General features: G+C 34.7%; 1 protein-coding gene across 2 annotated transcripts in view; it reads left to right on the top strand.

The window, feature by feature from the left end:
• The window catches only part of PLXDC2 (plexin domain containing 2), a 225,109-nt gene that overhangs the window by 155,811 nt on the left and 42,190 nt on the right, over window positions 1–27,108 (top strand). For both annotated transcript variants that reach the window (XM_032443073.1, XM_032443074.1), the window contains exons 5-7: window positions 11,918–12,040; window positions 14,895–15,013; window positions 22,209–22,308. In XM_032443073.1, the coding sequence (XP_032298964.1) occupies window positions 11,918–12,040; window positions 14,895–15,013; window positions 22,209–22,308 (342 nt within the window). The remainder of the gene's footprint in view (window positions 1–11,917; window positions 12,041–14,894; window positions 15,014–22,208; window positions 22,309–27,108) is intronic.

The following is a 27,108-nucleotide window of genomic DNA, read 5'->3' as shown; positions in this document are numbered from 1 at the left end:
CTCTTGGCATTTTCTTGCTATCAACAGATGTACGTTCCATTGACTTCCATCATCTAATTTTATGAAAACATAGCAGAAAGTATCTGGAAGTAAAATACCATGGTATACCTAACTATACTTTAGTGGCCTCATTCTATTGATTCTGCATATGGCACATAGCACATATAGCACATAGTCTCTGTATGGCAGTGCATGCTCTTACGATAGCAGGATTAGAAAGACTAAGTAAAATTAAATCTGTGGAATTGAAAAGCCTCAGAAGTTTAATAGTAACTTTTTGGTTTTCTTCAAGAAAGAAAGAAAATGTTTTTGTACTTGTGAAAGTTTCTTGTTGAGTTTTTTTTATTTTATTTATCTACTTATTTATTTTTGAGATGGTGTTGATTGTAGAGGTCTTTATCAAAAAAGCTGAGCTTAGTAATCTATTCACATCTCAGCACAATCTGGCTGGATTCCATTTAATTGCAGTTGAAAAGATGTTCCTTCTGTGAGGTCCTGCTACTGCAAAAGAGGTATCACTTACATTACTATATATAGGTGAGGCTTCATTATGTGGCAGTAATGAAATAAAAAAAGACTGCAAACACAGTAGACTGCTCAGATGAAGTGAGGATATAGGATGTCACATTGAGTAAAGGCCCTTTCCAGACAAACTAAAGCTCCAGGAATAGGTTGCTTAAAATTGCATGTTCCTTAGCGATATAATAAAAGAAAAGCTTGATATAAGAAAAAGCAGTATATAGACCCAAGAGAGCTTTCGATAAGCCTTTTTATAACATGGTAAACATTAGGTAGTGCCTGAACATAACATTATGAATTCTTAATGTCCCATCAACTCCCTTGCCTGGGAAGTCAAATGATAACCTGGCAGGAGGGTTTCTTATGCAGCTAGATAACAAATGCCTTATCAACCAGCATGCAATTTTTCTTCCCATTTATCTGCTGTTTCAGAAGTCATAGTCACTGCCTGAAGTAAATCTTCATAGCAGAGCATTGTAGCAGTACAGCACAATTTCACTTTGCTCCTGGTATAGGAATTCACTCCCCTTAAGAGCAAGCCATACCTGATGAGCTAAAGGGATATATTACCAGCAGACCTTCACTCTGAGAAATGGGGTAAGAGTGGGTTGTACCTGCTGAAGGTAGATGATTTATCTCTGTTTAATAAGGTGCTCATATCTCTGATACCAATACCTGTAAACATGCCAACAAATAAAATGAACAGTCCTTTGCTGAAATGCAGTGTCAAAATAAGTAAAGATCTTGCCAACAGAAGAAGGCAGGAAAGGAGCAGGACAGGAAAGTGCACAGCAGTTTGACGTGTATTTGGAGTAGCAGCTAAAAGCAGCTTTCAAGAAGTAGTGGACTTCTCTTGTTCTAGTTACATTCAATAATATTTTATGTGAGAGGAAAAATAAACATGAAATATTTCTGAGGAGGAAAAGATGCAAAATGTGATGTTATGATACTGCCAAAAAATTTATCAAGTATGCAGGCCATGTAACACTGATAATAATTTTTTTAAAACATATTTTGTATACTATGCAGTAACTTAATCATCTCTGTCATGAAGATAACTATAGCAGTAAACAGATACATGTATAGCACACTCTAATGTTGTTCTACACAGGACAAATAAATAACACTATTTCAAATAGAGTTCCTTTCCAACCTTTAAAATTCTATGAAGTAAATGTTTTAAACTCCCTTCTGAAGAATTCCACAGTGGCAACACCCAGTAGTACGGGTTATACAGGAAAAGTCTCTTTTCAGAGACAATTTTCTCAAGAAACTGCTAATTTGTTGTAGACTTTATCCTTTTTGGGTTTTGTTGTTTGCTTGCTTGCTTGTTTAGGTTTTGTTTTGTTTTACTGTTGGTTTGGTTTTTTTTTTGTTCTTGTTTGTTTGTTTGTTTTTGATCCTATTATGCCTTGTTAACATCAGTCTGAAAGACAGAGGTAGTTCCAGGGAACTGAAGCTCTAAGCTGCTGTTTTTTTCCCGTGTGTCGTTGTTAGTTGTATTGTTTTGTAGCACTTCATGGTGATATTCCTGTTTACCTCCTTGTCAGGCTTACTGTGATTTAAATCTAGTCCACAGTCCTCTTGCATTATCTGCAGGTGACAAAAGTTCTGGCTCATTTTCTGATAATCTCTCTTGATTTGGTGGGAAAGATAATTTATTTCACCATAGCCATTCCAATAGCAACTTATGAAAACAGCAGCTTTTGGATGGGAGTAAAATTGATGAGTTCCCTGAAGCAGCTGTGGCGGTTATGGTAGCATCCAGGAGGATGCCAAATCATATTTTTATGTACTTTCAAGGGAAATAAATAGTCTGCAATTTTTTGTGCATGCTGAATGAAGTAAAAAAAAAAATTCATAGGTTCTCCATTTTCCCTCTGCTACCATTCATGACATCCAACAATGAAGACAACTGTGCATGCAGGTGGTAGCTGAAAGCAGTTTTGTTCCTACATCTGTCTGTGCATGCTTCCTGAATTCAAACCTTAAGGAACTTCATTGCATAAAAAAAACTAGAGTGTGCACAAGACTGTTTTGCCTGCTGGCAATTCCTGGGAGGTAAAATTTTCTTCTTGGATCTTGTTGGTTTAATCCATTACTCTCTCCTTCATTATCCATCCAAAAGGAATTGGCTGAAATGCTTATGGAGGAAAATATTACCACTTTTCTGTAGCTGATATCTTGTGAGAAAAGCTTCCTATTCTGTCTTATGCAGTATACAGACATTTTCACCTCTCAATATTGGAACTGCCTTATTGTCGTTACAGCTGATGTTTGTCTGTCTAAGACTTTGTTCACTAAGAGTAATCCTCTAGCTGCCCTGCCACAGCTTGTATCTTTTGGATGCATGAGAAGTCCTGGGGCTAGAGTTACTTTCCATAATATTGGAAAGAATTAGCATACGTTCTTTGGGCATAAACAAAATGTCTTTTCCTTGGCAAATACTGGCTAACCGCATGTGATGATTGCTTTTGGTAAGTTTAAACATAATTATGTTGTAACCTGCACTTTGGTTTAAAAGACAGGGATCACCATTTGTGTACCCTATAATTACATGGTATTTACCACAGATATCCTACTTCTGCTTGTACCTTACCATATGATTAAGTGACCAACATTTATCATCAGTGAAGTGTATACTGCATGATATGCATCTTCCACATAGTAGAATGGATGAAGGACTGGTAAAACTGGTAAATTAAGAACTGGTTTTAGAAGGGTCTGTTCAGCCTGGGGAAAAGAAGACCTGGGGGGATCTGATTATTGTTTATAAATAACTGAAGGGATGTGGAAGGCAAATGCTTTTCAGTTTGGAAAAATGTCTTCCTCTGTCTTCTTGTTCTGAGTTGTATCTTCGCTGCTAATTAGTCCAGCCTGAGGAAGCTTACATCCCTAAACTTTGTGCCCAACTTAAACAAACACGATGGGAAAACAAGAAACTGGAGAGCATACAGGTAGGCCGGATGTTAGGAGTAGTAGTATGGGAGAAGAGAGACACAGCAGCAAAAGATTTTGAGCATTTTCAAGTTTGGTACTACAAAAGTTTTGTTCAAGGGTGAACTTTTTTATTGTAATTATTTGTTTAATATTTTAAAATCTTAAAATATCGCTTTCCCTTTTTCCACACATATGTTTTATTTATGACATCTGTACAGACATTAAAATATTTTATCCAATCAGTGGAGGTGTATACCAGAAATAGAGTGCAAAATTAGATTTCCCAACAGCTCTATTCAAGTCTCATACCAAGATTTAGTGATACCAAGGTTACTGCAATGACACAGCTACTAAGGTATTTGGCCTAAGCAAGATAATCCTCCCACCATCCTTTTTTCTCTGGTTCCAGCCTGTCTAGGAACAGCACTTGTCTCTGTTTATCTAGAGCGGAGAGGCTCTTAGGAGCTATCGCATGGCAGTATCTCACTCAGTAGATTCTGTATTTCATGCCTCTGTCCAAGAATTTTCTCTGGGGAAGTATGCTTTTGATCAGGAAGGAACTGATACAAAGCATTAGACTCTAAGTAGATTTGTTTCTCCTTAACTTGAAAGAATTCGCAGTTTGGAGACATTGAAAACATATAAACAGGCACATCGTTGGAAGTTGCTTATAGTCCATAACGATGTCCTTATTGTGCTTCCCTGTTCTTCCTAGCGATATCTAATGACCTCCTGGCAATGGATGTCATGTGGCATATCAGAAGAGAAACCTTTACTGGAAGAGTTTCATAAAACATAAAATCCCAAGTCCCTTTGCTCAATTGAATGTGGGATAGTCATTAGAATGTGTTGTATTCCACCAGATCATATGCTGTTTGCAGCAGCCATGAGTAACTGGGAAACTACAGCAAACTAAAAAACATATTGCCATTTACTGAGTGACATACATTATACATTCTCAATTTTTCCAGATAATGCATTCAGTATTAACAAAGAAAAACTAAAAATAATGATGAGAAACTAATCATCTGACCTTTAACATCTAGATAAGATAGTATAAAAATACAGCCAATAATATGAGGATTCTGGATGGTTTTTCTTTTTGCTCTCAAGTAAATACACACAAGAAATCCTTGTAAAGTTACACAGTTAAGAAGCAGTGTTTTATACTCATACTTTCTTGGGTTTAGCTTTCAGATAGCCCACTTTTCAGGCTAAAAGGAGAGTTAGTGCATTTGGTCTAGTCAAGGAAAAGCAAAGCCAAAAAAAATCTATTTAATCTGTCTCTAATTCATTTTCCCCCTAAGAGTGTAAAAGAAAATATGAAATAGCATGAGACTGGTTCATTTGTATACTGATACTGTAAACCCATTAAGGTATTTAACTTTCATGGATTGTCTGAAGGATATGTAGTTGCTGTTATCCTTTAATTATACTGTAATCTTAGTGTAATTACCATGCTGATAAAATGCTTCCACACACATAGCAATAAATTAGCCATTTGGGAATAAATGGTGTTACTTAAAGCTTACTTCAGTGAACTATCGAAGAAATATTAATATAGTTATATAGGACTGCTTGTGAAAATATATGACATTATCTGTTTCTAGAATTCAGTATTCTGGTATACTTTAGGGGTGTAAAATTATAGCATATTCTTGAATTTGCTTAATCATGAAATAGCTGGTGGAGAAATGTCTGGAAAAAACATGATGAAAGCACATTTTACATGCAGTACAGTGTTTTGGGGGCTACACTTCAAACACTGATGCAATGCTTGTCAGGCTCACCAGATAAATATGTGAGCAACATGATTTCTGATCCATTTTATTTCCCCCAAGTTACATCTTTCCATTTTTTTTCCCTAAACATAAAAGTGTCTTCTGAGTTCTTTGGTGGTGTAATTCCAGCAACAAGAATAGATACATCAAATGTTTACTGTTACTGCATAGTAGAAAAAAGAAGTCATGACAAAAAAATAAGTGATCAGTCAGAAACATCCAATAGGACAACAGAATCATCCTGTGTATCTAAAATGCACGTAAAATTTTTCAGCTATTCTCAGCAGCTACAGACAAGGCAAGAACTGCGCTAGTTAATAAAGCTCAAATACCTTCTGGCTGTTTAGGGACCTGATCTGGTTATTTTCAGTTAAATTCCATGATGTTGGTTAGAATCACACTAAGGCAAATTAAGTAAAAGAATGGCATTAAACCAATGTAGTAACTAGTTCAGTGTCTTTGTACAGTGCCAATTTAAAAAAAAAAAAAAAGCCTTCTAACTTAAAGAAAAGATGCATCTGAATTAGTAAGGTTTTATCTCTCAAGAAGAGTAGCTGCAGCAGTGCTTAGCCTTTCCCTGTTACTTGAAACAATTACAATTATTTCTAAGGAAAAATGAGCAGGAAGAAGTGTTAATGTGTGTGTGGAAGATTCTGGTTTTTATAGTTTCATTTACATGTGGCACAAAATATAATTACGTCTCTTATTTGAACAAAGAGGAGGTATTTGCAAATTGGTTGCTTTGTGCACTGCAAGTTTGAAATTAGCTTTCTTTAATAGTAAATGAATAAATATTTGTTAGGTGCTAATTTTTAGTAAAGTTTGTTTACAAAAAATCTTTTAAAAGGCAAATGTTAATGCTGGTGAATAACTGAAGTGAACTGTTTGCTTTAAAGTAGCATTTTCCAGTAGTAGAAGAATTGAATTGAACATCACTGATGCTTTGAAAACATAAATGCATACCTTCTTGAGTTATGTTGGTGTCCTATAACTTATATCAATCTCAGCTGATGGTTATTTTTGCCTAAGTAACAACACTCCTAAATTTTCCTGGCATTCAGGGGAAATCTTTGTTGTTTGTGCATATAAGGTCATATCTTTACCAGATGATCACTGTGTTCTCCAGCGTCTTACTACATTGAAAGTGGGTTAAGGAATTCTAGTTCACATAGTTCTTTTGGTCTGTTTTTTAAACCTACTCTAGCAAAAAGTAATTTACCAAGAAAAATGTATGCAGTTTTGCATTACTAATGATCATAGTCAGTGAACTGGAGAACTCAGAAGAATTTTTGATCTACTTTCCCACTTTTTTTCTTTGGTACAGTAGTATCTATGACAGCTGAAGACATCAAAATGCCAAATGAATCAGTTTTCTTTGTTCAGTTGTAAGGAGCTTTTCTTTGTCTTGGTAAATGATGTCCAGCTCCACTTGACTGAAAGCCAGGCATGAAACACTTCTTTGGCTCCAAAGATTATTACAGTGTTTTGTTGTTTGTTTTTTTAAATAGGCCCAAGGGAAGTCTTTTATCTCTTCTGTCCTAGTATCTTCTCCATCATGGATGAGGAAGTTGATCTTCAGATGAGTTAGTTTAATGTCAGTCTTCAAACAATATATAATTACTAGGCCAGGTATTAAAGTTGCAAGAATTGTGAAAGCATTTGTCTGTTTGGTAGGTACTGTACTTATGCTGATTCTGATTCCCATAAAAAATGATCAGTGCCCTAGGTCTAAGATGGTAAAGGGGGAGTTGAAGCACCACTACCCATGAGGTAGTTTGGAGGTCATAGGAAATACCACAGTACAGATTGCCTCAGAAACCTTTGATTACACTGAGACCAAAGCAGAAGTGGCCAGAGAATCAGGAAGCTCCTGCCAGTTCTGCTGCAGTTTTCTCTCTTGGCTGCACAAACAGCTTTCAGAGGGATTTGGAGGAAAAGTAGAAGTTGTATGCACTTACCCCACTTAAACAGGAAAATGAAGTGAAGGAAATAGTTTCTCTATTCAGCAAAACATTTCACTGTATGTATGTGTTATTACATCTCTGCTAAGCCTGTTTCATATTTGAATATACAAACTAAATTCTAGGCTTTCCCTTGGCTGATCTGGGTTGGAGCTTACCCTTTTAGGGAAACTATTTCTGGTTCTTTTCTTTTGGAAGCAGCTCTGTTATTTGCCTTCTAGTTTATATGCTGTGAGGGCACTTGAATAAACCCACACTGAGCTGTATGCTTGAATGGAAGCACTGCCTACACCAGTGATAGTTTCTCTCATGCAAAACCTTGCATTGTTCATTAACCATGAGCAGACTGTTCCTTTTCCAGCTAAGTAACCAGAGTTTATACTATTAATAAGGCTTTTAATGTATGGTTTCACTTAACATTAGTTGTCTGAAAAGAAATTAAGTTATTTTTCAAAACAGTCATTTCTTTCTTATAATTATTGTTATTATTATATTTATTATTTTGCATGAGACAGTTAGGTTTCCTTTTTATAGGAAAGAAAAAAATTATAATTTGTTTTGACCTCTGGGTTCTTGTCTCACACTTTTATTATTATTTTTTTTACTGCGTAGTTTTTCACTTATTCTTAAGTTCCAAGAATTATCTTGTCAGTTCTCTAATTTGGAATTAAGCTACTTCTGATAAATACATAAATACATATATATAACCATCTGTCTTTCACTTCCCTTTGAGTTAACAACTTCAGCTACATTCTCTTTCCAAACCAGCTGTGCTGGAGATTTTCTGACATGGTTCAGGATGACAGTTATTGTGGAAGGTGTACTTTTCAGTTACATCAGCTTTGTAGATTTTAAAACTGAAATTCATGTCTGTAGTGGTAAATATGAATGCGTCTGTAAAAAATGTACATGAACCAATACACATTACCATGACAAAAATAATTGATAAATAGATTTTTATTTTTTTCTGAAGTTTGGGCCAAACTTATCTGATATTTGGCCAGGCTCTGTGAAAAAAAGGAAAATACAGTTCAATTTTTAGAGTTGGTGTCAAACTGCGTACTGGTAGATACACAAAGTAGTTTAGAGTATTCCAATTCTTGCTAAATGCTTTGGTATTTTGGGAAGAAAGTATTGTCTCTTATTTTTATTTCCAGAAGAGATCATTTTGTAGAGCAAGCAGTTTTATAGCTTTTTTATGAGAGCAATGTGACAACAAGGAGTAATTCCGCATAGACTTATTTTATTATTGTTATTTAACACAATTATTTTTTATTATTATTATTATTATTATTATTATTGTTATTATTATTATTATTATTATTATTATTATTATTATTATTATTATTATTATTATAGCAGATGTCATTCTTTTTCCCCTGAAAATTTTCTTTTTGCCTGTACATCTTTTCGCTTTTTTTGAGATAATGGCTGGTTAGGCAGCTGGCATCCAGCACAGTTTAACCCACCTGGTTGCCATAATAGTTTTTAAGAAATATTGAGCTTCTAACATGGGGTGTACTCATCACAGGCACAGTGGCTTATAGTTCTGTATATTCTATATCTCTGCTTTTAAGATATGACCAGTTTAGGTAATTTTTTAAAAATCACACATAATGTTATAATCCAAACTGGCTTTTGCTTTATTTCAGCTGGATGCTAATGTGTTAAACCAGTTTATTGTAGCATCGAATACATAAAACCAGGCTCTGTGTTGCCTAACTTGTTCAAGCAGTGCCTTAGAAGTGAGATGATTATCAGTATAGATATTTCATTTGTATTTTGCCTCCATATCCCATGTTTTGTCATATCTTTATAAATGCATTATAAACAGCAATTTCAAAAGCCTCATTGTCTGTGCTGCTTTGAGTGTGTATTCTGTTATTCTGCACACCAGGGAAACATTATAAAAAATGTCCTAATTGATACTGTTTTTGTGTGCAACAAGGATTAGGAAAAAGAAACCACAGAAAGCTTATGTGCATATTGTTTTAATCTTATTTTCAGATTACTTGCTTCATCAGTTGTGCCTTCAGATTATGATGTGCTTCCAGGGCTATTCCACTTAAGCCACTGAGATGACAGGCTAGTATAACCAAAAGAAGTGATGGGAGAGCTTCATTTTGTCATGTTTAAATATGAGTGAAATGTTAGAGATGGTCTGCCAACTCAAAAGCTGCTACTGAAATAGTTGTGCTCTTTTTGAACTGCTCGCACCAGTTTTTATCTCAAAAGTTTTCCAGGAAAATTTTCTGAGCCAAGAAAGCTACTGTGAAAATTATAAATTGCATCAGATAAAAAACATATTTCAAAGTGGACAGATCATAAATGCATTCTGAAATCAGCTGAGATGCTGCATCAAGAGAAAATATGTTTTGATAGTTTAGTAGCAATATGTACTTATTATATAATCTATTTTTGTGACTATTCTTTTGTTCGTTATGAGGATTAGGACTACATCCTCATTGATTTTCAATTAGCTTTAGCATTAGTTCATCCTTAGTTTTTGTTAGATTTATCTGCATACATTCAAAACTTAACAGTATTCTAAATACTCATTCCTGTTTGATATCTTTCCAATGTTTAGGAGCATATTGGATATAGTACTTGAGAGATTTGGAAGAGAGTACTACCAGCTCCTCCCACAGAGGAAAGATTAAGTGATTCAGGAAATTGTAGGTCTGAAGAATTCTTCCTGACTGCATGAATCACCCATGAGTATTTACCACTGTCAGAAAATTAGGTCACAGATAGTACAAGCCAATTTTCTACAGAATTCCACTCAGGAATAAGTTAGGTTTACATTTGTTGCTTTCTTTAAATTGTAGTGGCAATGATAAAATGTCCGTGCTTAACAGTGGCTACAGCCTTTGAATGTCTGGGCTGATTTGAAATGACTTTGTGTTTCTTTTCAAGTTGTTCCAATGCATGACTGGAGTTCTCATTAGAATGATCTTCATGCAAGGCCTGCCTGCTTCCCAGCTATCATCTACCTCATGCTTTTCATTTTTGTCTAAAGTAAAGCTGTATCCGGCAAACACTTGGAAATACTCTCTTTGATTACTAATTACCTGCACCGATTGACTTAGTTATATGTTATAACACAAGCAAGTCTTTTGTTTTCCTATTGTGTTCTGCCTCATTATTAGTTATGAAGGTGGCATTTATACTGTAAATAGGATTAAAAACCTGAAAAGCATACTGTATGTAAAGATGGGAGCATGTGCAAGGGATGAATAAGTGCTGTAGTATTAAGGCTAGGATCAACACATGAATATGGCTTCAGACTTTCTGAAGGTTTCAAGGTTATAGACCTATCCAAGACTGTGTCAAAATACATGCACACTTGACCAAGGAGATAATATAAAGCACAAATATTTTACGGAATTGTATTTATTTAAAATGTCTAAATAAACATGAGGAATTGGTTCTCAAGGCAGTGAAATTTTAGAAGTATGCAGCAATAAATAGGACAAAAATGAAATGCATTTCATGGACTGTACTTTGGCAGGGCTGCTGGCTACCCTAAAAAGATGACTAATAAAGTCTATGTATGACTTGTACATGTGTGAAAATTTTTCATTTTTTAATTGTTATTTCTCTTTAATTGTCAAACTATTTTAGCAAAAGAGAAAAAATGTTGTTTAGATATTTAATTCAAAGAATCTTCAATGTGGATTAATTCTATTATTTAGTAGATTGGATGTTAAAATGAATTGTTCTTTGAATACATGGTATGATTTAAATGATGTAAAGGTATTTAGCTGCCTACCTCACCACCTAGCTAACACAGAATTTTTCAAAAGGAACGTAATAAGTAGAATTTAAGAATAGACACTATAGCAGAATGAAAGTTCTTGAGTCAGGCTCTGTGTTTGGCATTTAAGTTAGTCCCACTATTTACTTGGAGTTCATGAGCCTTAACAACGCACGTTTATTTGTAGAGCATAAATTGTTTAAAATGGCATGGCTTTTCTGCCATTTAAATACCCAGACAACTGTTTTTCCTCAGAGGAAAAACTCTAATTCCAAACTAGGAAGAGTTTTTAGGTGAAAACTGCTGATGGAAGCAGATCAGGACATACAATTAGTCTGAAGACTGTTGTGGATTTGGGGATGAACAGGAGAAACTGGTGAGATCTGACACTGCAGAGAATGTTCCAGAATTACATCTTGGCTTACAATCATGAAAAAAAAACCTGCCTGTTCCATTCCTCATTTGAATTTTTTTAAAGATTGTCTGAAATGGTCTCTAACTCTCTAAGATTAGCCCAACTTCTGAAGAGGTAATAATTTGCAAAAATAAATACGTAGATAAATAAATAGCAAAAAGTCAGATTGCTCGAAGGTGTGGAAAAAACTATAGAATATGCATAGTGGTAAATGACTCATTTTGATAATGCCACACATGTGCCTTTTTTCCATAACTGGAGTTTGTCTTCCCTGGGTCTTCTCTCTTTTTGTAGCTTTTTTTCCTGTATGGAAAATGTCTTCTTGAACTAGTGATTCAATTGTTTTTCTTGAATCTAGTTCCTCTGACAATTAGACATCTTTCTGCAGTTTTAAATCTTATTTAATTCCCTACAAAAATGGTGGTGGGATTAATTTCTCTCAGAAGATCCTTTACTGCTCTGGCAATGCCTGATTAAACCTGCTATTCTATTAAATCCTTTCAGAAGTTACTGAGATGGTCACAATATTTTTTCTTTATTGTAGGTTTCATATATACTGGAGAAGTTGTGCATCGAATGCTAACAGCTACACAATATATTGCACCCTTAATGGCAAATTTTGATCCCAGTGTATCAAGAAATTCAACAGTCAGATACTTTGATAATGGTATGTAGTAGTCTTTCATAAATAAATGTGTCTGTGTCCCTTGATTCTTCATATTTTCCTAAATATTTTTGAAGGAAAAACTGAAGATTTTTTCAGTATCTATTCTTTTTAAATCACAGGCTATTTAAGCCATGTGGCTAGACATCCAAAAAACTTCTTTATTTAGAAAATGGTTAAAGAGTCATGAATGCTTTTTCCTAATTAGGTAGATTGCCGTTGTTTATTAAAAGTACATGAACTAGCAATGTGTTTTACCAATTTTAAAAGGAGAAATCTGTCTTCTATAAAAGTACAAGTTCCTGTTCCTTGAAAAATTATACAGAAAATACTGTCCAGCCCTTTGGCTAAAATGGAAATAGATAGTATTCACTGAGTGCAATACCAAGTCTATACAGAAGTAGGGCACGTATAAGGTTAATAAACCTATCAAAGGCTGAGTGTCCATGGAGTTCCAGGATTGGAATCCAATATGCTTGTCTATACCATGAGTTCTCAGCAGTCCTCTGCAGAAAAGACTGAAAGGTTAAAAGGCAAACTGCAACGTTTGCAAGGTCAAAACTGTAAAATACTTCAAAAAAAAAAAAAAAAAAAACTTTAAATGTGTGGGCATTTTTTCATAAAGTGAGTTGTAATCCATATTTTGAAAACATAACCTATGTGACTAAATGACATCTGCTGCCTTACCTCAGGGCTTTAGTGGTCAAATACAATGTCACTTATTCTGTATTCTTAATTTAAAATCAAAATTAATTTAATATAAAAAATCTGTTTCTTTTGAGTGTTCCTTGATAAGACTGTACCATCCTTTGTATGTTTATATACAGTGAATATAAACAAAGATTATGGCCATGTCCAATAATATATCCTGTTTTTAATCCAGAGTGTACGTTTTGTTCTTCAGGTTGGGGATCAAAATGTATTCTATCACCTTTTCACCCAATCATAAATTTTTCTCGTTCTTACTTATTAAGAATTCAACAGAGTTGCATGAGAACATCCTGCTCCCTGAATTTTATAAGAAAAAAAAAAAAGTTTTCATTTTTTACATCATCTGGGACCATGGCCTGAGATTTGTCATCTTTCCTGAAAAAAAATAGAATATTCTGGGAAAGATACTACTAATTATTGTTGCATTCCATACCAGATTTATTGGCCTCTGTTGAATATATTTTTGAAATTTTACATCCCTCCTCATGAATAAGCTACAATGATCTTTTGTACCACAGGTACTTTGGGACAAAGCCAACTAACTCCAGATTTTTTTTTAAAGTGTGAGTTGTCTCTACAGCTTGTTATTACTTATTCATCACTGTCCTATCTCTCTGGGCAAGTGTGCCAGTTTAGAACTACATCTGTATTGGACAAGCACAGAGTGTGGTGACCTGTACAAGTCTCCATCGTGTAGCTAATTGCCTACCTTCACATGAACCTACGCAGGTGTTCTTGTGAATGGGGGGAAAGTTTTTTGGAGGAAGTCGACCTTTGCATTAGTTTGGTATTCTGAGATGCACTTATGGACCAGCTATAAAAGTTTATTTTTTTGCTCCAATAACTTTAAAAGTCCCTCTGCTCTCTTTTAAAACAAAATTTAGCATACTCCAATAAGCAATAATAATAAACAGTTAATAAATTTGATCACAAAATGAAAAATGCACAGTCAAATGCTCAAATTAATGAGCATGTGCTATATTTATGAAAGACATATGGATTAATGATGTGATGTACTTACTGCAGTATGCACCAAAAATTTGCATGCTCATAGTTCTGTGACATCCTCTGACCAGATGTATTAATAAAAGTTACAGCACTGAAGATCTGTAACAAAAGATATTTCAAGGATATATAAAAAATGCATTGAGCTAGAAACATACTGAGCTACCCTGAACAGTGCGCAAGAAACAAAATTCAGGTGTTGTGAATCAAAGCACATAACTCCCAGTGCCAATAAATAAATAAATAAATAAAATAAAGTAGTATGTTAAGCATGGCACATAGTCCAGGAGACAAAAGAAGACATTTTCAGTAAACATGGTTTTGGTGATGTGTCTTTCAGCCAAGCTGCCTGAAAGTATCTGTAACCCTCAACATCTGTACAACATGCTCATAGGATATGCAAGTCACTTGGGGTACATTTTTATTGCAATAAGTGGATATTCATCCAGTGAACCCCTGTGAATATTAACAAGTCTCTTACAACTAAATCTCTGCACACCAGACTTAATATTTACTCCAGCTGTGAATTGTTAGTGGTTTTAGTTCAAGCTACATTTATTTATTGCCAGCTCCTAATATTTTTCAACTTGCAGAGCCTCAGCAAGGGCTTGTACTGTGCAGAAAAAAAAATAAATAAATAAAAATAAAAATTGCTATTTATATTAATGCATAGTTAATGGAAGACTATGAATGCTTCAAACAATAAGTTTCACAATCCAGTAGTGTTATTTGCACTTTGCTTTTCAAAGTCTTCATGGCATATAAATATACACAGACTATACACAGATAGTGGAAGAAATGCCATGGCAGCACACCTGTGAATTCTGGGTTTTCTTTCAGAGATTCTTGGCTCCTCATGAATCTCCAGTCAAGTTATTTGGCTAGTCTTGATTTAACAGACTTACATGTGAGTAGCTGAAGACAGCAATGTCTGCCCTTAAGAAGATTTCATCTGCAATGTGTGTAATATCTTCAGTTCTTCAGATGCTGGGCTGAAAGTTGCTAAATAGAAAAATCATTGTGTTTTATTTCAAGTAACTGAAGTACATTCCATAGTCAGTTAATATTTTTCTCACATTTTTTCTTCCCTTTGCCTCTCTAACCCCCCCCCCCCCCCCCCCCCCCTTTCTGGGGTTCGCAGGCACAGCACTAGTTGTCCAGTGGGACCATGTTCATCTGCAGGATAATTACAACCTGGGCAGTTTCACTTTTCAGGCCACCCTTCTCAATGATGGGCGTATCATTTTCGGCTACAAAGAAGTAAGTTGGGTCAGAAAACTTTCATTTCTGTAGAAAAAATCTCTTTATTTATACTTGTCAGGAATTTCCCTCCATTTTTGGTGGGTGTTTTTAAGTTCAACTGTTTAAGATCATTTCCTCATGTTGCTTCTTAGTCACCTACTATGCAGAAAATTACATTTTATTGCATAAGTGATGTTGGTGTGATGTACTTGAAAAACTTCAATATGACTCAAATGTGCTACTCCTAGATTTCAGCTGGTCCTTTTTGTATGGTTGTAAGTGTTGGCTGTTAGCAAAGATTAGTTTAGATTTCATTTATTTATTTATTTATTTATTTTCAGCTTTGAAGTGTAGGGCAATATTCTCAATTAGTTCAACTTAAATACTCCAGCATCAGTGATTAGTATTGAAAGGCTACCTTTCTTTTACATCTTCATTTTCTTGGAAACTGAAGTACTTCAAGGTCTATATATTTCAAATAATAAATAACTATTTTGTTTCTTTTGTTCTGTGAGGCTTTCCATTTCTTTGGTGATAACGCTGTTTAGATTGAAACCATTTGGTTTATCTTCATAGCTTCCCTATGTTGCTGTCTCACTTGGGATCTTATGCATTTTCTAAGTCTTTCAGAATTTCAGCTGTATATTTTAATACTTTTGTTGAATCTTTCTTTCATAATACTAGACTAGTGCTGAGGCTACAACTCCAAGGCAGTTTCCTGTGAATGATCATCAAAAGGTCGATATGCTTAAGTCTGCAAGAACAAGGAATGTTTTCTTTCATTTTGTGATTATTTTAATATTTTAATCTCAATTTGGTATGGAGAGTGTAAGAAAGTGTGACTTTTCCTTGAATATGTAGATGTATTTTTGTCCTCCATATTAAAAAATAGATGTTAGCAGTGATATGGCTTATTTTGGAGATTTGGGGAAATCTGGTTTCTCTTCTCTTTCTGCTGCAGATCGATTGTGTGCTATCAGGCTCAGTTGTCATGCTTGTGTCAATGCCACATACCTTAATGAAACAATGCTACCCTTCCCTTTTTCAGGAAGCTAGTGGGAGTCTGGGTTATTCTACTAGCAGCATTAATATGATAAATGTATTTGCACCTTGGAAACAGAGTTGCTACAGAATAACAGAATTATTTTTGTAGATGAAAGAAACTTCTGATATGCCCACATACCTGGTTTTCCTTATCTTATAAAAAATGTGCTGATGTCTCTGACTCTTGGTTTGTTTCTGAACATAGAATTCATCAATGCCCTTTATTAAAATTTTGACTCCAGCTTCAGAAAAACTTTGCTCTGGTTACTACAGAGGAACCTGAGCTTCATCAAATGACTGCACAGTAAGGCATCTTTATTTCCTGTTGTTGAAACTATTTTAAAGGAAAACAAATCTTCTGAAGACCACAGATAATGTCCTGCCTCCAAGGCCCAGGGAAGCGGGGAGCTACACTACTTCAATTTGTACTTTTAAGATAAATTTGCTAAGAACTATTCATGAATTCTGAGATCAAAATGGTGTTGTTATCAGAAAACTGCTATTCCTGGCTATCAGATCCTCAGCCCTTTCTGTCAATATCTAGCACTCTGCAAAATGAATCCAATATGGGTAATAGAATCTGCTACTCTAAATTGATAATATCTTGTGTTCATTTTGCACAAATATATTCAGTGATGCTGAATGCCAGGCACAGAATATTTTATTCATTTAGGAGTATGGGAGAAAATGGGTCACTTCATTAATTTCACAGAACTTGCATGCAACTATGCTTTATGATGTATAGATAAACCTAGGAAGTTCTGTGGTAGCACTGGATAGGCGTCTTGCCCTGAATTGTTTCTACTGAGAGCTTCCTCTAGAACTTGTCTGCTTTCCAGGAGTAGGTTGTTATCGTTATCTGTTTTGGTAATTCTGAGACACAAAGAATTGGAATTTACAAATGTGGTAATTTATGGCTTTTTTCCACTGCTCAGCAATGGAACCTTTCAAAATTCCCTGCACAGTACATCCTGTCACAAATTATTCTTGTCCTGAATGAAATTTCTTTGGAACTATTGCACTCAGTCAAGGACAGAGACGTTTCTAAGACAGTAGTTACATACTTCTTGTCTGCAAATAATTTTATAAAGTTTTTGTGAAATCTCAGATTATTACAATTACATATTTCACTGGGACATGGGTAGTTAATTTGGAGGATAAGATCTTTTGAAGACTACATTCGCCATGTGCTTTGCTTCATCAAAACTACCGCATTCAGGAAAATGAAATAATATTTCCAATTACTGATCAAACACAAGTTATCCAAAGAGAAAAATTGAGACACTTGTAAATTAAATCTTAACTCCAGAGCTTATACATCTAGATAGTAATTGCTTTGGTTTCATTGCTGAATCCAGTGCTTTCTGACGTCTTCCATTCTGCAACAGTCTCTCTTGCTGGTGAGTCATATTATCATTAGCCCCATTAACTCCAGTAAAATTACTGATGTGAGTGCTCACTAGCATGAGTAAAACTGGGAAGAGAAGATTTCTGCCATCTTTTTGGTGCCACTTCTTTTTAACATCATATTTCATCAAAAATGACAGTGATCTGTGGCAAACCTATGCGGTCTTCACTGCACTGTCATAGGAGGCTTTCAAGCTGAAACATCAGTGAAGGATATGTATCACACAGATTGCCAGTAATATTATAAAGCATCCCTCAGGAACTCTGTGAGTGACACTGGGAGATTATCCAGAAGAATCCACTTTTAAAACAATTTTGACTATATATCTAATGAAAAATAGAAATAAAAACTAGATTTTACCTTTTAGTTGTGATTTATTCAAACCATTTGAGACTCACTCTTCATCTTCTTCCTGCTTCTACATCATATTTGCTACCTCATAAAACTGGTGCTGATAACCAAAGCAAGGTCTTGGCTAGAGTCTGCAGAGAGTCGGGGAGATCTGTCAGATCTTCTGTGTTCTGTAGTTTGCCTAGTAGGAAGTAGTCTGTAATGCATGGTTGTTATCTGAAATCCAAGATTCTAAAAGAAATAAAAATGTAGGAAAGGAGCTGAGTCACAAATACTGTAAAATCTGGAGACATCCAAATATCATACAGAAAATGGGTAAGTGAAGTAGCTATGCAGTCAAGTTTTCAAAATGAGACAACTAGTTGAAATGCAAGATTTAGTTTTGTATTTTGTCTAATTCTTAAATTCTTAAATACTTTGCAAGGTGAACCTAGCCCTGCTAAAAATCATAACTATTGTGTTTGCTTATCTGTTTATCTGGTAATCTTCCTGTACATTAATATTGGATTCAGTTTAGCATTAATATCAGAATATCAGATAATATTGGCATAAAGTCTGAATTAATATCAACATAATATTAGAATGGATATCAGCACTGGATTACAGTGGGAATATCCAAGCAGTTTTTAGGAACTAAATACAGTTCTTTCTGTTCCTTTTGGAAAGAAAATATGACAAGGTCCAAAAGCAAGACAAATATTTATTCATTTCCCAATTCAGTTTTTTTAATATGCATATATCTTCATTTTAAGTAACTTTGCTTACACCATTAGTTGATGTTCTTGCAAGTGTTTAATATGCCAGCTGGCAGGAGGTGATACACCTTTACTATATGTGAAATACTAAAGATACTGAACAATCTGTCCAATAGGAAATAAAATAAATAAATAAATAAAAGAAAGAAAGATAGGAAGAAAGAAAGAATATTTTCTGCAAATGAATACTTTTGTATAATTTAGTAGTATTTCCTTATATTCTAAATTTCTCAGTTCAGTTTTCAGGAGCTCTTTTTTCTTCTTCAACAATATGACTTATAATCCTGAATTATAATCCTTTCCTGCTGGCACATAATGTTCCTTAGTTTAACACTTAGTTTTGTTTTCCTCTGTGATTAATGCAGGACAAATAAGGCAAAGATACCAATGGCTTTCTTAATGGTTTAGCATATTTTTCTGAATTTCACTGTCTTGAAGGCTTTCTTTGTTCATTTAGATGTTTATCTAGAAACCTTCACAAAAGTTGAAATGCCTGTTCAGGTTACCCAAAATGTGGAGTAAGAAAATAACAGTTCTAAGAGACTTTGAGTTCCTTTCTACTGTACAAGTAGGCAGAAGTGAATGTGTGTGATTAGTTACTGGCACTTGTATAAAATTGACTTTTCTGCTATCTGTGATAGAACACACTCCATTTTTGGAGGCTCCGAACACTCCAAGCCTCCTCACTGTTTATAGAAAATTTTAAAATTAAACAATCTGAACAAATATTCTGCCTGCATTATGCATGTTTTGCACTTTTTTGTCTCTGTTATTACTATAAAAAATATTAATATGAAAGTAGGATATTTGATTTTATCAGGTGTTCAGTTTATTTGACTTAAAACCCCAAAATAAGTTTCATACATTTATTAATATTTGTTGAGGAAACTGGCAATGGAAATCCTATATAAGTACTGTTGTATTCCTAATTATTATTTTGCAGCATACTCTGGCTCTTATCTTTGACTCGGGTTTGATGTGGGGCAGTAATTGCACCCTGCTTACCATCTCCTTCAGAATAAGGTCAGAGGACATTATTTTATTCTTTTTTTGAAGAGTAAGATTCTGACTAGTCCTCAGAGAATGTTGAAAAGACCAAACTTTGGGAGGTCTCAGATGGAAAATACTGACTCGATTACTGTTCCTAAGGAAGAATGGAATTCATCATAAATTCTAAGTATTCTCCCTATTGTTGAATTATTTAATCAGTAATAGAGATGTCAGTGTCACCAGCACTAACATGTGTTTGAGAAACTCACTCTTATACCTGTGATTTACACAGTACGAGAGTTCATGTTGTTGATGGTAGAACTTGTCAACCTGTCATGACATGTCATTCAAATGAGAGATTTAGAAGAGTAGCTGTTTGCTTGCTAACTGTGTATGGATGTAGTTTTCAATAAAAAAACATGTCATTTACCATAAGCCTCCTGTCAAAATGGTGTATTCTCTAAAAAGATATAATATGGTAAATGCCCACTTTATCTTTTCATCTCATCACAAAGGTTCCACCTGTAAACTCACTACACTCATCACTGACAGACTTAAATATTTGGTTCTTTAAAATCAGTTGTTTTCTCATACTATCAGAATGAAAATATGTATTTGAAAATGCGGATTTAATTATGATGTAGTTTTTCAAGAGTTTTTTGAGTTGAGCTGTAGCTTATTTTTCCTTTTCCTTGTTCCCACAATATCCTTTAGCTTTGGTTTCACTTGTATCACAAGCATACCATTAGTTGGCAAACAGACAGTACCGAATCCTCATTCAGTGGATTGTTAAACAGCTTTTATTTTAGATTTTATCTGATAAGTGAAAAACACTGGCCAACAGTATAGTTTTGCTAGTTTCTCATAGACAAACCAGAGCATACTATTAGATTAGCTGAGTTAGCACCTTGCATCTCTGTCTGTTACATCTGATCCAGTTTCTTCTGTCTTCAGTCTAGTAATTCATAGTTAACTATAGGCTAGCTTTGAAAATTAAGATATCCAGCTGTGCATATAGAGTGTTAATTTCCTTTGGTAGTTTGTCCCAGCGGTTAACAACAATCAATCATAGAAATCTTATTCTACTTTGAAAGTATCTATGTGCAGCTTTCAGCTGCTGATTGCATCTTTATATGCTGAATGAAAAAACTCTTTAGCCCTAGTCTCTTCTCCCCATGGCAGTACTTGTTCATGGTAGTCAAGTCAGTGTTCCATTTTCTTTGGAGGAGACAAATGAATCATACTGTTAATGGCAATTGAGAACTATGGAATTTTTCAAATAATTTCTATGACTTTTTGATCTTCCTTTGGTTTTCAGAATCTTTTCAAGAAATAAACCCTCCTAAATTCTGTGTACAACTTCGGTAGTTATCTAATGTGCATAAATATAAAGCAGCCACCCCACTCTTAGACTGTATTTCACTGTTTATGTAATCAGATATCACATCAATTAGGTTTCTTGCTCTGATTATTCCTCTGAAAGCTGGAATTGCTCATTCACTACTATCACGAGTCCTTTCAGAACTGTTGCTTTCCAGAAAATGGTCCCCAGACCTCTACTTCACACTTTGTTTTATAAGCTGTAACTTTCTAATTTTCACAAGGTCTAATTTGCTAATTGATCCAAATATTTCACTATTTTTACTCTGAGGGTATCATCTGAGAAACTGTTAGGCAGTAAACGTGCATTTCCTTCCCAGAATTTAAGGAAATCTTGGATACTAGGCCTGATACCCAGAGAGGTGTTCTATACTATAAAGACACATTACCAGTCTAAGCTGATCCTTCAATGATGGATCAGTTTGTGATTTATCTGATTAACTATATTAAGAATTATATACATTTTACTTGTCACTAAGTAAAAACCCTACAGAATTCTACTATAAAATTGAAATATGCGGTGATCGGCCAAAGCTTCAGTCTTCTTCAAAAAACGAAATCAAATTTGGTAACACCTACATTCATAAAAGTATGTTACCTGGCATCAATATCTCTGATATGTAAAGCTTGATAGCTCTCTAAGTCCTTTTATTTCTTTCTATAGATACTTGCAAGTAAATATCTGACATTTTTTTCCAAATTTTATAGAACAATTTCCCCGCTACTCCAAAGTATATTGAAAATGAACATCATCAGACTAAAAATCTTTTTTAAATAGATTGTAAAACAGTTTTCAGTGCAAGTTACCTGAGCCATATATTTTTATTTGCTCACTCCAAACTGAACTTTCTATTCAAATGTTTAATAGCAGACAAAAGGTAATGCCTCCTCCATGTCTGATACTAGCACCTCATCCCAATTTGTCTTAAACTGGGTGAAACAAACTACGGAAAATTCCTTCTCTTTTCTTTGTCGTTATTAACAATATCCCACCTTTAGGTTTTTCTGAGAATAAAATTCTATTATATAAATAATAGAAAATTCTATTCTATATAAAATTCTAAGTGAAGTGGGAGAAAATAAAATTGGAAACTGTACTTTCAGTCTTCAATACATCCTTACTCATGATATGGAGTATTATATTCTGTACACAATATAGTATATTATATTACATACTTATATAAAGTTACGATGGCTAAGTGTTCATTCTGAAAATATTGTTAATTTTAGGCTCCATTTTTTTTAGTTCAGTTGTTCATGAGTATTCACCTTTTTTGTCTTCCAGATTCCTGTCGCTGTGACACAGATAAGCTCAACAAATCACCCTGTGAAAGTTGGACTATCAGATGCATTTGTGGTCGTGCACAGAATTCAGCAAATTCCCAGTATGTACTATGTAGTCATAGTAATGATTTGGAGGCTGAGAAACAAATATAAGCTGATTTCATTAAGGATGATTAGCAACACAACAAATTACTTTCCCAATTTCAGCTTGTTAATTCAAGTGTAATTTTATTTACATAATAATTCCCAATGTGCCTTTCTCTGTTATTGTTTTTTTTTTTGTTTTTTTCTTACACAGATAAAATAAATAAAACTAAACAAACAGTCAAGTAATGTAAACTTAAACTGTTAACTCACACAATTTGGGATTCCATAAAATACTCTGCCTGAATTACGTCTCCTTATTCGTAGAGGGGAAGAAACAGCCTGTTCAGAAAAATCATCTGAATCAAAATGACAAATAAAAATGGTGTTCAGGCTGGAAGTTCTTGATACTTCTGAATTTCAAATTCTTGTATATGTTTTAGCAAGAAGAAAGAAGAGACGTGATGATTAAATGACATCTTGAGCTCAATTTTGACAACAGAAATGCAGATAACATTTAATTTTACCTGCCATTAACTATAGTATATATGAGTTGACTGTAAACTAGGAGTAGGAAATCAAGTATGATTTCCTTAATGCTTTGTTTTAACGAGGTGTGCTCAGAACCCTTTCTGATTGTATAGCCATTAGAGAGCATGCTTGCCTTCAGTGTGCTGATTTGGAGCAAGTTTGGTAGACTCAATTTTTTATGATTTTCTAATGTCAGGGTGCAAATGGATGGAGCTGCAGTTGAGCCAGCCTCCTTAGCCTGAGTCTGGGTTTGTTCTAAAGAGTACTAAGAGTATGGAGGTGTGATGCAGATGAAGCTGTTAAAGACTGGCCTGATCCAACTCATCTTTAAGACAACATGCAGATGGGACTGATACTGAATTTGAAAGTACAGTTGCCTCTTTCAACTCATCCTGCCTTTATCACATTTAAACAGTCTTACGTTTGAGGAAGGATGATTCTAATGGTATGAGACTATCCTACTATGGGGGAAATGGAGAGCTGTAGCTTGTGATCTCAGTGTAGCATGAGGGTGGTAGGTATGTCCAGGTTTCACTTAAGAGATCATATCTTAGGAGAACTTTAATTCTGATACATGATAGACGTGATGTGCCTGTGAATGGCTGCATGGACTACTTTTGAGTACTTAGGAGTAAATGATTCCAGGCAACTCATATTAGCAGTTTGAGCAGTGTTTATTACTGAATGATCTGAATATTTCTGTAAGTCTTCAGCTTATACAAGCTACTCAAATCACTTTTTTAGATTTACATATTTTGTATGTAAAATATCTGGTATATGTAAATCTTTATTCTGGTTTGAATATTCCTGTAGAACTATTTCAGACACATGTCTTGTTTTACTACTAATGTAAAGTGAAGCATTTGATGAGAACATAGTTATTTGCTGGTCTTCTGCTTTTAGTATTTCTGTCTACCTTTTTGTCACATGACTCTATCTGCTAAGTGAAGTGACTCTAATTACCACAAAATCTGTCTAGTATTTCATCTTATTAAATTCCATTAAGGAGTGATAGATAAGGAAAATAGAACATGTGTATGGAGCCATGGAGTCTAAAACACACTGCTGCAGCAACAGTAATTCATCACCCATATAATATTTTATAGGGAAATATTACTATTCTCTAACTACTCAAATGCCTACTAGAAAATGAAACCATTACTCTGACTTACTAGTATCAGACTAAAGTCACATAACTTTGGACAACTGAGAGCTAATTAAAGGGTATTTCTCACTTTCCAGATACAAGGAAGAAGTACTTTTTCTTCTCTGTCCAGTTAGCCTATCCTAAGGCAAGTGTCTAGGATCCCTATGTTCAGTTGGCCATTGGATGTGCTTGTTGCTTAAAACTGACATCATTTGATTCTATGAAAAAGAGTTTCAGGGTTCTACACAGTGAGTTATTAGTCTTGCGATTATAAATAAAGTCTTGATTCCACTCCATGATGAAATAGACTTTGTGATATTGGCTTCTCCTATTTTATATGTGCAACTCAGTCAGTGTCTTCAGTTTGAATTACTTAATGTTGATAGTCTTAATAATACGAAGCTGTTTATGAGAAAAAAAAAAGAAAGAAAGAAAGAAAGAAAGAAAGAAAGAAAGAAAGAAAGAAAGAAAGAAAGAAAGAAAGAAAGAAAGAAAGAAAGAAAGAAAGAAAGAAAGAAAGAAAAAAGGCAGAAAGGAAAGAAAGGAAGAGGAAAGAAAGAAAGGAAAAAGAAAGGAAAGAAAGGAAAGAAAGGAAAGAAAGGAAGAAAGAAAGAAAGAAAGAAAGAAAGAAAGAAAGAAAGAAAGAAAGAAAGAAAGAAAGAAAGAAAGAAAGAAAGAAAGAAAGAAAAAGAAAAAAAAAAATTGTTTTGACATTCTGTTTCCCTTATATTTTGTTGTGGTAGCCATCATACATACCAGGCTGACAAAATATATAATTGCATGATTTTTTCTACTCAGTAGTGCTGAAGTACAAAGGCTGCTGTGGAACTAATACCTCCTATGTTATTGTGTTAGCCTGTGATGTCAGAGATGGATGTTTGTGATATGGCAGTAGAGGTTGAACCTTACCCCCAGTATTCTGTTACATTTTGTTACTGTGTGACAGATGGCAGCAGAGAGGCACTCTGACAGAATGGCATCTGACATAGAAGCGTGGATAAAGGAAACGTGTAGAATTGAATTCTTCCATGTGGAGAAAATTACACTTATTCACACAAATCATTGTTTGGTGAATATTTATGGAGGCCAAACAATGAATGTAAGCACAGAAAGGTGGTGGGTGTTGCTTTTCAGTAGTAGTGATAGCAATGCTGGGTCACCTCCGCTGGTGCAGATTTCGGCAAGTTTGGTATCCAGGCTCTTGTTCATGGCCAATGAAAATACATAGCTAATGATGGTGACTATGTTGAAAAATGTTCTTTTGTAGCTGAGAATTAGCTCTATCAAATAGTGCTATTGTGCTCTTTGTATCTGTTGTAGTTTCCATGGAAATAGGAGGCATTGCTTTTGGAGCAGCCTACATACCATGCAATAGTGTATAATGCAGTAGCTGTGCCCCGCTCTTCTCTATCTTTTACATTTTTCAGAAATTGCTAGCAGCATAAGATGGATATGTTTCATAAATTGTTTACTGCAAATGGACTTCTGCATAATCAAATGCACTTTCTCATCATTTTTGTTTTCTCTACCAGCTGTACTTAAAAATGAAAGTGCAGCTGTATGAATACAACAGTTTTTGCTAGGATTACGGCAGATCTTGATTCCCTGGAAACCTTTCACAGTCAAAGATTTTTATTTGTGTGAACATATAACTTAAAAACTCAGACTGACTTCTCCAATATATTCATGTTTCACTGGGTTGCAGGTTTTAGTTCAAGAATGCCATATGAGGAAAGTTATTGTGCAATGGAAAAGTACTGGAGAGATTGTACATCTGTGGACACATATTTAGAATAGTACATTACTAGCTACTGACCCTTCTGGTATGTTACAAAGACATTGCTGGTCTCTGGTGCTCCAACTCTGCTCTCTGTTTGGTACATTTAGTTAACTGGAAGTTCTGTTCCATGGAATATTTACATGTCATTATTTAGTTTAAAGAGACAGTGATAAAAGTAGATAGAAATGCTTTCTCACTCCAGTATCTTTCACATCTGTAATTGACTGATCTACCACTTAATCCCTTGAAAGAGTTCTTTCGGATGCCTTCTGACCCACCCATGCTATCTCTTTAGGCCACTTACCTCAAGTAGCTGGTGTTTCCCTATGCCTTTTTCTTCTGGAGATGTGTCTTTGGATTTATTGTCAAAGATAATACAAATAGATTCCATGGAAATAAACCAATAATCAATTTGATTGATGTAAGCTAAGCCAAATATATAAAATAGACCATGTTACTTAAAAAAAATAAAAATAAATTATTCATATTCTACAGTTATAAAGGGTGTTTGAGATAACCAGAAAGACCTACAGAAGAACCATTTGCATGGAGAGGAGAAGAATATCTGCATATTTTCTGAAATTCAGAACCAGGAATGATATTTTAAAAATATGCATGTATGCAGATGTCCTTTTCCTTTCCTCCTTTCCCTGTTAGAACTGATGCTGTAATGCATCTTTTCAGCACAATACTCCCACATTGTTCTTATTTTTTGACTTTTGCTAGAATAAATGTTTTCTCTTGCCAAGTTAGGGCCCATGCTGAGGTACTTGGACTCATTAGTTCTTTGTGATTCTTCATTTATATTTGTTTGTAAAACAGTTAAAGAGGCAGCATAATATAAAGAACAACTTCCACCTCAGTGAAGGGCATGTGTCTTAAGCTGGAGAAGGGGTCTGTGTGGAGCAGTTGAGGGAGAGTGACAGAGTAAAGTATTCACATTTCATTTTATCCTGTTGAGTTTAGCTTTTCTAGCTTGTTAGTTAAGATGCAGGTTCAGAATGCTAAATAAGAAAAGGCACTGTGCACAGCAGGTTTCCAGTCAGACTTTCAAAAGAAACTACACCTGCATTTTTACAGCCTAGCCATGCACAGGAATTTGAATGCTTGTGTGTTTAACTGTCTGCCTGCAAGCAGTTAGAAAGCAACTACCCAAGTAGTTCTCTGTTCCCAGGTTTCCCACAGTAGATAGTAGGCAGTTGGCACATCCCTCTTCTGGGAGAAGGAAAACAAGGTCCTACCTAAGTCTACCAGGTAGAGGGATTGAGTGTGATCAATAGTCATGCTTGACAGTGCATGATTTGAAATATGTGTTCTGATATGAAACATAATTCACTTTAACATCAGTGTTTTGGCAGT

Source organism: Coturnix japonica, chromosome 2, assembly GCF_001577835.2.
Source record: "Coturnix japonica isolate 7356 chromosome 2, Coturnix japonica 2.1, whole genome shotgun sequence".
NCBI lineage: Eukaryota > Metazoa > Chordata > Aves > Galliformes > Phasianidae > Coturnix > Coturnix japonica.
This window is presented reverse-complemented; position numbering and strand designations above follow the sequence as displayed.